This window comes from Eptatretus burgeri, chromosome 13 (genome assembly GCF_056783735.1).
Source record: "Eptatretus burgeri isolate ZD-2024b chromosome 13, Ebu_testis_v1, whole genome shotgun sequence".
Classification (NCBI taxonomy): domain Eukaryota; kingdom Metazoa; phylum Chordata; class Myxini; order Myxiniformes; family Myxinidae; genus Eptatretus; species Eptatretus burgeri.
The window spans coordinates 30,653,694-30,664,828 of NC_140973.1; the positions used below are offsets into that span (position 1 = coordinate 30,653,694).

Below are 11,135 nucleotides of genomic sequence, written 5' to 3' on the forward strand. Positions count from 1 at the left end.
GGCTCGTCACGTGGTGCAGCGCGCTCGAGCAGACGCGTCGTTGAGTCACGTAAAGGTTTTGCGTGTGCGCACTGACGGTGCATTCGATAGAGATGGTGTTTAAAAGTCATTTTTCATCCCAATAAAGCTTATCGTCGCATGCCTGACTCGCTAAGCCGTCGGATGGTGTAAAGATTGTTTGTGGATGGCCGAATATTACGGTTTTATGACTTTGATAAAATAATATTAAATAATTCCGTAAATTCCTGTGGAGAAATGGAGTATTTTTGCTTCGGTCGACGTTATGAGTTCGTTTTAACTTCAATTTCAATTTTGTCTTCGGTTTTTGCGATCGCTTTGTACGCTTAACACTCGGTTGTTGAAATTCTGGTAAAAATCGGATGTTTTGGAGACGTTTTAAGATTGTATAAAAATATTCACCCGCCGCGTCACGTCTCGTCACGTGGCGATGTTTTCCGTGTGCGCGCTGACTTCATCGCCCCCCCCCCTCGTCCTTTCGAGTTGGGGGGACCGTCGAGTGTGACCTTTACGTTATGTTAATCCGCGGTAACTCGAGAACGGAAGAAGCTACCAATGTCAAATTACACCACGTGATTTAGGAGGGTGATGGCTAGTGCTGATTTGAGTTTGGTCAAAATCGGTCAAAGGTCAAGGTCACAGTGAGGTCAAACATTCGATTTTTGATGGTTTGGTAAAGAATCATCGTAGAAACTTCTGGTTTGCGTCGCTACCTTCTCGAGAGACAGCTTTTATTAGACAAGGTCAGAGGTCAAGTTGACGATTTCGTAAGTACCAGTCTATGACTGCTTGTTTGTTTGTCTGTCTGTTAGCAACTTTACGGCAAAACGGCTTTAGCAAACACTATCAAATTTAATCCACAGGTGGGCAATGAACCTTGGACGACCCCATTAACTTTTGGGTCCAATTGGATCAAAGGTGAAGGTCAAGGTCACGAAAATATCAAAATCGTTTTTCGCTCATACTTCGTCAAAAATGATCTGATTTACTTCAAACTAAGCTTATAGTGAACCTTATTCTATTTGTCACTTATAATCCTACCCATTCCTATCGTGAAAAATGCATATTTGTGAAGATCGGTAGGGTCCGAAGTTTTGGGGGTCATGGTCATCGGTCAAAATAACAAATTTTCCATTGTAAATCAAACAAGTGGTGCCAGGCACAACAAATCCTGCCCATTTAAGGCATAAAGTTATTTTGGGGAACAAATTTAAATTTGATTCATCCTTAACTTGAATGTTGATTATAAAGAATAGAATAAGGAATATTTTCGTCTTAGTTTGAAGTGACTTAAACCATTTTTGACGAAGTTATGACCGTAAAATGATTTTGACCTTTCAAGGCCACATAAGGTCAAAGGTCATGGTGTCAAATGAAAGCCAATAAAGGACTTGATATATGTCTTCCATAGTAAACACGCATATTCCGAACCTTTTTTGATTTATTTGTTGGTTGCGTTGTGTGATAAGGACGAATTCATTCGATTTTGGTGAAGATGTGAATCCAGATCTGGATTCGAGAATTAAAAAAATTTTTTTAAGTGATTCTTCAGCATTGAGAGATGGAGCAGAAAACGAGATACGTATAGTATGCGTGATATTTCAATAAGTTATGGACGAGTTATGACAAAACTCGGATGATTTGATTATATTAGGTGACAAGAACAAGCTGATTCGATTTTAATTCAGGCCCAAATGCAGATCCCACCTTGTTGTTTCATATGCAGCCTGTGGCTGCTGGTTGCATCATTTCTCTGGAAGCGTGGCTGTGCTGCTGATGCAGTGCCCCTGTTACCGGTAAGCTGGTACCTATTTTGCCAACCTCAGAAAGATGACAGGCTGGGTCAATCCACCTGGTGTTATGCAACGACATGACAGGGCCTCAAATTCAAGACTCTAAGATCTTAAACCAACCACCTTAAGTGTGAAACCAACACCAGGCTCATCATCACTGTTAGGAAGACGGTAAAAAACAAAGATGAATAAGAGGTGGGAGCGGAGGGGAAGTCGCAGCCAGAGGTATTCCTGGGGGTTGGGAGGTGAAAGATCAGATCAAGCTTTTCAGTGGGAGACAAAACATAAATGGTTCAAGCTGGCAGAGGTATACGCTCGACCGGGTGCCATTCTAGTTACTTCCGCCACCAAAGGTGAATGGAGGTTATGTTTTCACTCCTGTTTGTTTGTGAACAAAATATCTCAAAAAGTTGTGGATAGATTTGGACGAAATTCAGTAGAGAGCTTGAGTATGTGACACTGACGGAATGATTAGATTTTGGTGAAATCCGAATCCGGATCTGGATCGGAGAATTTTTAAAGTGATTTTTCACCAACCATTGAGTGATAGGGCCAAACACTATATATAGCAGTATATTTCAAAAAGTTGTGGACGGATTCGAACGAAACTTGGTGGGCAGGTTGTGTATGTGGACAAGGAAGAATCGATTCTATTTTGATGAAGATCTGAATCCAGATCCGGATCCGACAATTTTTTTTTTTAAGTGATTTAAATTTTTGATTTTTTTAAAGATCTTAATGGTTAGGGCTTGGGCTTGGGATCCCAGAATCCTGAGTTCAAATCCCACTCGGCTGTTGAATTAATACCAGGTGGGGTTGACTGTCTGTCAACCCTTCCGAGGTCGGCAAAATGAGTGCCAGCTTGCTGGTATTCTGTGTCGGAGTGGCGACCCGTCCAGGATTGTGCCCAATAGCAAAGCAGACTGCTTAGGCAGTAGCGATGCTCTGCACAGAGTGTGGTCCCAATGGATGGATGGATGGATGGATGGTCACCATTGAGTGATAGGGCTAAAACGATGTATAGCACGATATCTCAAAAAGTTATGGACGGATTCGGACGAAACTTGGTGGATGAGTTGGCTCGGTGACAAGAACAAGCCGATTCGATTTTACTTCAGGTCTGAATCCAGATCCGGCCTATCAGTGGGATCCAAAACGTGAACTCATCAGCTTGGCGGAGGCATGCGCTCTGCCGAGTTCCCTTCTCGTTTTGTAAATGCTATTCGGCAGATCCTCCATTCCCAGCACAACCTCCAATTAATGAAGTGTGCTCGAAGATCAGTCAGTCAAGCTCTCATCCTTGAAGGACCGACATGGTGATGCAGAGGTAGTCGGCTACACTTACCTTTGAGCTGCGTAGTGTGGGTTCGATTCCCGACCACCGACCTGAATATCAGAGGCACAAGAGCCGCATCACAAAGTACACCGTCCTTCAGACGGATATTTAATAAGCCGGTTGTCCCGTGTTTTACCATCGGTTGCTAGACTTTACAAATCCCACCGTCTCTCTCGTGGAGTTGAGTTATCACCAGACAACGAACAAATCCCAAATTCCCGCCCAAATGAGCTCTCGGCGAACGTCAGGTGATGATGAGGTGAATCTCACAAGAAGGTGTGATTAATATGTAAAGGCTTAATCGTACGAAGTATAACATTGAATTTGATATTACAAAATGACAATACCATTTCCATCATTATTATGTGAGGAAATCAAATTGACAATATGATTCTTTCAATAACATTTTGAAAAAAAACCAGCACGTCAGACGCCTTAAAATTAATGGTTGTAACGTGGTTTCCAAGGAAACGAAAAATACAGAGGAAGAACGTGTTTATATCATAATATATTCGCGCATACTCGACGAAAATGTACAATAATGGAATACAAAAGGCGAGGAAACACTTGAATAATTTTTAACAGGATACCTTCCCACATAACATTACCACAGAACGAAAATCGTATTTTTAACTCGAATAACTTCCACAACACCACAATAACCAGGAGGTTAATTAAAGCGCGAATCGTACCTTGTCGGTGAAGGCGTACACGGCACGGCACGGACGACAGTCGACACACTGTGACAGTGACGCGTTATGGACCGAAAACAAAAACCAAAAACCAAAAATTGTTTCTTCACGAATTCCTGTGAGATAAAACCTCTTCTTCTTCCTCTTCTCATTCTTCTTCTTCTTCTTCTTCGAATTTTAATGGCGCTTTCAGAGCCAGGAGGCTTCACACGCGCGACGCACCTGAACCTGAACGTGATCAAAATCGTTTATTCACCCGTCGAGTGCAAAGAAATTTAAATGGATTTCCCACACTCCTTCAGGAATTTTATAACCAGCTTACAGAGTTGACGCTGTTTCTGGTTCATCGGCCTCAACACTCCCGGTAGATCCAACACCTCGATCCCCATTACTCCTACATTCTGCACAAGACGTCGCCTGGGTCCCTCATAAAGAGGGACAATTTAGGAATAAATGATTCAGATCTTCGGGTTTCCTGCACGTCTCAGACTAATAATTTCCGATGGTCCCAAGGGGATTTGGGTGACATTTTCCAGTTTAAGGACATGGCTTCCTCGCCTGATCACAGGTCTCATTTCCACCAATACCGACATGAGCAGAGATCCAGCACAGGTCGACCACCCAGACCCCTCCACTTCGCAATATTAACCAAATGCCAAACTTCCAGCACCAAGTCATTCCTACAACCATCCTGTAAGGATTCCAACGCTTTTAACGCGGAAAGTGAATCAGAGAGCAGGGCCGGATTTTAGGCATGGGCAAGTTGGGCAGTTGCCCAGGGGCCTCCACAACCAGGGGGCCTCCACATATTTCATGAAAAAAAAATTGTAAGGAAAAATGTATTTGTGAGTGCCTGAATGGTAGTTGGTAGTTAGTGGAACAGATATAAGATATTCATCTATAACAGATGTAAGATATTCATCTTATCTCATTGTCTATTTTATATAGAAGTTCAGATTCTTTGTTCGTGAAAAATATACTTTATGGATGACTGTAAATATGTCTTGTCACCTTTTTAGTATTCTAAGGTAGGGTGGGCCTCCACTGCTGAAGTCTGCCCAGGGGTCACCACATGTCTAAATCCGGCCCTGTCAGAGAGGATAACCACACCGAGGGGATTAAACTCAATTATCCATTCTAGAGCCAGAACTATGGCAGATAGTTCGGTCGAGAAGACCGAGAGATGATTCGTTAGCCGAAATGTCCTGACCACCCTGAAATCATGGATACATATTGCAGCAGCCGTCCTTCCAAGAGAAGGTTCTTTGGAGCCATCTGTATCTACGTGCGATGATTGACTCCAAATTGAAGACCTGGGTGCAAGAAGTACTGAAGTCACATTTTTGAGAAAAATGAGCTGGCACCAGTACTACAATCTATAATGGCCAGAGCATCATTTGATGGCAAAACATTCCGAAAATAAGTTCTCAAGTCCTGTGTATTGGTATATGGTCATTGTTGAATTCACCAAAATGTAGTGCAAGAAATACCCAAGTCCATAATGTTTGAGCAAGAAGTTCCTAAGTCCATGACTGTCCAATCAAAATGCTAGTATGTGTCACGTGACAAGCTATGAAAATGGTTACCATGGAGGCTGGACAGCATGGTGTGAATGAGGATAATCCTGATAACAGGCATGACAGGGGCAAACAACGTAAAAGAAACCCTGGAGACTGGGCTAGAAAGAGAATGAAGGATGCCAAAGCATCAGGTATGTAGTTTATATGCATTATACTTTGCTGGTATACCAGCAAATGGGGAGTCCAGGAAACCCTGGAGACTGGGCGAGAAAGAGAATGAAGGATGCCAAAGCATCAGGTATGTAGTTTATATGCATTATACTTTGCTGGTACTGAAAAAGGCACTACATTCGTCATCAGCTTTTGAGCCCTCATAAAAGTGGCCATGGTATTTTTATACTCTTAAGAGTTGACTTTGTTGTAATATTTCCGATCTGGTATGATTTTGATGCAAACTTTCTGAGCAGGAGGACTTTACTGAATGAGGGACTTGTGATGTGAAAGACGACTGGCACCAAAGTTAGCTTTTCTTTTATTTAGGACATTAATTTCCGATTTAACTGTAATTTTGGACTTAACTGGGTAATATTGTAGTTAACTGAGTATTTCTGCATAAAATTAAACCACGAAAGGCAAGGAGACATAGCAAAAATGACTGTTTGGCAATCAACAATGAGCAATAAAGGGCTTTGTGTGTTAAAAGTACCCAAGTCCAGCCATTTTGTTGCAAAAACTACCCAAGTCCAGGTATTTAGTCACAAAAAGTACTTAAGTCCAAAACTAATTTTCTCGTTTTCTTCGTAATAAAGGATTATTTTTCCACAAAAAAGGGTTTGTCTGCTCTGTATAGCCCCTGGAACCAGCAACAGGCTCCATAGTATGCCACCTTTAAAAAAAGTATCTGCAGCATGTTTTGAAAACTTTGATCCTCAATATCTCAAAAGTGTTATTTTGTGACTAAAGTACTTCTTACACTCAGGTCTTCATATTGAATATTATTATTATTATTATTATTATTTTTGTATACCTTGCCGAGGCTCGTGTGAGAGCTAACACACAATGAACAGCAAGGGGGGTATGAGACAAGAGGGGCAGGAGTGCGAAGGACAAAACAGTAGGGAACAGAGACATTAGGAGATCTGTGGAAGGGAGAGGGATGGGGCAGGGAACATGGGGAATACAAGATGGACATTACAGGGACTTTCAGGAAGGAAAGCAGGGAATTTGAAGGAGGTGGGCTTAGGTGAATTATCGGGAGTAGAAAAGATCGAGGATTTGGATGGGGGATGATAAGAGGTGCTGGTGAACAGCTGTTTTGAAGGCTGGGAGTGAAGAATGGGATTGAATAGAGTGAGGGAGTTTATTCCAAAGGTGGGGAAAAAGAGGAATGAAAGAGTGAAGGTGAGCAGTGATTCGTGATTTTGGTAGTTTTACCAGAAGGGGGTTGTTGGCGGACCTTGAGTTGAATTTGATAAACTCAATATCCTGATTGCATGTCACCGCAGGATTAGCCATGTCCGATTTTCCCCAGAGGTCCACATGGAGGCGAGGGGATTCCATGGTCATTTTACATGCAAGACCGAAAGGTGGGGAAGTATTCAAGCTTTAGATATTCCCAACAGTTTGTAAATAAGGCTTCACCAGAATAGTTATCCCTGGATGAGGTGGTTCTAGCCCAATATTTCATTTTCAAAAATTCCCAGCGGAGAGACGAGGTCATCTCATAACAGGAGTGCTGATATAAAAACACCTAAACAGATACTGATGACTTTAGACTGGACAATCTCCAGTTTTTTTTCGATTCCTCATGGACATATCCCCAAGGACCAGGCCACCATGATCCAGATGAGAAGGAATAATAGCTTCATATAACAGGAGAAGACGATCACGATGTGCTCCCCACTCAGTACCAGAAGGACAATGTAATAAATTGATGCCTTAAGCACATTTACCAGTCAGCTCCTGAAAAATGGGGAGTCCAGGTTAATCCCTTATCAAAGATGACTCCCAAGAATGACATTTCAAAAGATAGTTTTGAGGGAAGTACCATTGACTACCATCGCTATGTCCTCAATCCTTTTCTCACGGGAAAATACGATGAACTTGGACTCGTCGCCTGATCGCTTAAATCCCCAGTCTCGGGCCCATTGCTCCACAAGATGGATATCATTCTGGAGGTTTTTTTACCCAAAGAATCCAAATGGCAATGTCATCAGCGAACAGAAATATCTTGCTGTGGAGCTTGGCATGGGAAGCTACGTCATTCATCATCATATTAAAGAGAGTCGGGCTGAGGCTTCTACCCTGGGGGATGCCCTCCTGTGAAAAACATTTTAATTCAGGATATAAAAAGTAAACACTCAAACATGATTAACGATCTGCGAGTTCAGGAAGCAACATTCGCGGTCATAGGCCAGGGAATCTATGAAAATATATCGCCAAACCCACCACAAATTGCAATAGAAACCATTCGGTATGCATTCAAAGGGTAATTAGGATGTTTAATTAGGTATGCCATGCTGTTCGAGTTGTACCAGGATCTCGATGTAATAAGTAGCAATTCAGTGGTGATAAATTGTCTAGTAAATGTTCATTTCTTTAAGGGGGAAATAATAATTGTCACGTAATTAGATAGGGAGATGGGTTAGGGTAAGTGTTGATGCGTATCCCCTTTTAGTATTTCCTGTCGACTTGCCGTGACGTAACAGGACGGTGCTGCGGATGGCTCCGCCCCTTGATCACGATTGGCGGAAGGCGACAGGCAGAGGGCCAATAAAAGGGCTCCATTGGAAGTGACGAGGACTGGAGTAGAAAAAGCAATCTGGTTGGGAAGGAAGGAAGGAAGGAAGGAAGGAAGGAAGGAAGGAAGGAAGGAAGGAAGGAAGGAAGGAAGGAAGGAAGGAAGGAAGGAAGGAAGGAAGGGAGGAAGGGAGGGAGGGAGGAAGGAAGGGAGGAAGGGAGGGAGGAAGGAAGGGAGGGAGGAAGGAAGGGAGGGAGGGAGGGAGTGAGTGAGTGAGTGAGGGAAAAGTAAAAGCTCTCGTCGAGGCGGCACCACAGAGCTCTCTCTCTCTCTCTCTCTGGTTGCGCTTGTTCGTTCCTCAATTCGTCGTGTCTCGTGGCCTTGCTGTTCCTCGTGCCTCACCTCGGTTGGCTCTCGGGTTCTGCTGGCTCGGAGTACGGGACCGAACGGCGGGCGGACCTCCCTCCCACTTCTGCTCGCATCTTGGCGCTAGAACTGGCTCCCTGGCGGCTGTGAGCGGTCTTGGGCCTACACCAGGAGGTCGACACCACCAGGAACAACACCGCGGTGGCTGGTTGGAGCTCACAGGCCGGAAACCGCGGTTCTGCGCGGAAGGGCTGACGGAACCTCGGCACCACCGTGTCTCCTGCCCCTGACGGGCGCAGCGCAAGCTCGTCCGGCACCAATCTGGTGACTGTTACGTCAACACCACGGGCAAGCCTGACCACTAGCTACGTTTTTTTGTGTGCGTGTGCGTTTGCGTGTGCGTGTGCAGGCGTGCCTGGCGCCTTAGGGTTTGAGATTTGTATATCCATTGGAATTGTTTGTGTTTCCACCACGCCCGAACCCACACCACCTCCCGTCAAATCGCCCCCGGTCCCTCTTGTCGAGTCTTATTATCGTTCTGGTTAGAGAAATAAACATTATTAACTCGGTGAAAAGCGACTCGTGCCACCTTCCTCGTCCCGTTTGCTGGAGAGCGATTAAAACCGCCATCCTTGGGTTATAAAAAAAACTAGTAGTAATTCCCAGCGTTGCTCGGGCTAGCAATAAATCCTGGCGTTGCCCAGGCTTTTGCAAATTTCCTGAATAGTGTTTAGGGTTAGGGTTAGGGTTAGTGTTAGGGTAGCTCACACTAACCCTAACCCTAACAGCTTGGCGTATCGGAGGTAAACAGCGCCCGGGGCAAAGTGGAAATTTGCGTCCCCCCATAGGCCTTAAACTTGAGTGGATTTGAATGGAAAATCCCATCAGGGATATCGATTTATCGATTTTTTTTTTTTTTTCGAATATCGGAAGTGTTATGGAAAAAAATTTCTAGCCAATGACCTAAGTTGGATCAAAAGCCATAATCGTACCGAATTTGAATGGAATCGGTTGGAGTTTGTGAAAATGCATCAAAACGAATTTTGAGGGGCCTCTTAAGGAAGACAATAATATCATTAGTATATGTGCCAAATCTTGTTTCATTTCATGCAGTAACAAAAATCTGATGGTGGAACAAAGAAAGGGGCGTGCCGAAATATTAATATGGATAAACCACCTCCATCGTTTCGGCTCGTTCTACGTTGGCGGGACTGTTCAAGTCCCGTGGACGTCACATTGGTGTCAGGAGTGGGATTTTCGAACCCCTCTAAATTATATTTGGTATCGGGAGGAGATACCAGGATTAAAATCTCGCCACGAATTGGAATACAAAATTACTTCAGAAAAGCGCGGGAAAATTTTGGCGGGATTTTTCAAATTAAATTTAATTGGCGGTAAACGGGACTTCTGCACCATGGCGGATGTGCAGATGTTTGAGGAGGAAGGCCATGTATCTGGCAGCGAGTCAGGGGAAGAAGGGAGAGACTGGGGTAGGATTGGAACCTCCCCCATTCCGAGCATGGACCGTGCTTCATCGCCCGTAACGGAGCCGGCAGCGCCAGAAACCGGTGCGATGACGATCTAGACACTGTTGGAACGTTTAATAGCGGACATGACGGTACAAATGGCAAATCAATTCGTGACACAGAGAGCAGAAATGACGGCACAGAGGGCAGAAATGACATCAATTCGGGGTAATGGGGGAACAGTTGGGTGCACGGATTGATTTAATGAGGGATGAATTGGGGGAAAAGATGGAGAAAATGAAAACTGAGATGCAGGAATGTGTGGATGTTAAATTGGGGGAAATACAAAGTAAATTCGAGGATAGATTGGAGGAAACAAAGGTAGAAATTACATTGGAGGGGGGAAATAAACGGATAAAATTGATGCAACGAACATTCGGGTTGATAAAGTGGATGAAGGCCTGGAACGTCATTGTGCCTGTGTGGATGCTCGTATGCAGCTGCAAGTAGAAGAGTGTGGAGAGCTGAGGAAGCAAGGGATTAATTTGGCGGAGTTAAAAGGATTGGAGGCTCGTTTTTACGAACAAGATAAAATTATGAGCCAAGAGGGAGACTTAGGTAAAGGCCTGGTAGAGCCGTGTTTTGTAAGTTGAGTGTCCGGGTTGGTTGAGCAGCAGCTACAAACTCGCGACGGAGCCTTGGAAGAGGTTGTGCGGGCTCAGAAGATCCTGCGGGAAGAGGTGAATCGGTCCATTCAACGTTTGGAACAGGAGGCAAAATTGACCCATGAGACCCTCACCACAAAACATCTTTGGCCACAGGGGGCTCCGAAATTGGATACGCAGCCACAAGGGTGTTTGATCCCTGGGCTGGATTCGGACAAGGGAGAAACTGAGAAGCGGGCCACCGGAAAAGTGATCCCCCTGGTAAATTTTGATAGGTCAGGGAGCCTTGAAGCTTTTCTGACGCAATTTGAGTGTATTTCTCGACTAAACGGGTGGAATGAGTGGGAAGGTACAGGGAATTTGGTGGCAACGTTGCGGGGACCAGCCACAGATGTGTTAAACGTGATCGCGGAGGGATGTTGACCAGTTCCCACATTTGCGAGGCGTTGAGCCGTCGGTTTGGGTTCGCGGCAAACTGTGATCTGGTGCGGACCCAGCTCCAGCACCGCAGATTAAAGTCGGGCGAGACGGTGCAGGAG

General features: G+C 44.5%; 1 protein-coding gene across 5 annotated transcripts in view; it reads right to left on the reverse strand.

Annotated features, from left to right (window-relative positions):
* SPDYC (speedy/RINGO cell cycle regulator family member C) overlaps nt 1-4,220 on the reverse strand; it is a 36,072-nt gene extending 31,852 nt beyond the window's left edge. For 2 of the 5 annotated variants that reach the window (XR_015050670.1, XM_085851898.1), the window contains exon 1: nt 3,840-4,219. Coding sequence is in view for 2 of the 5 variants with exons in the window: in XM_085851898.1 (XP_085708024.1) it covers nt 3,840-3,991 (152 nt within the window). In the remaining 3 variants the exon portion in view is untranslated. Of the gene's footprint in view, nt 1-3,156; nt 3,370-3,839 lie in introns of those variants that run through there. The other 3 variants (XM_085851899.1, XM_085851900.1, XM_085851902.1) reach the window with 3 other exon arrangements.
* Nucleotides 4,221-11,135: the final 6,915 nt, after the last annotated feature.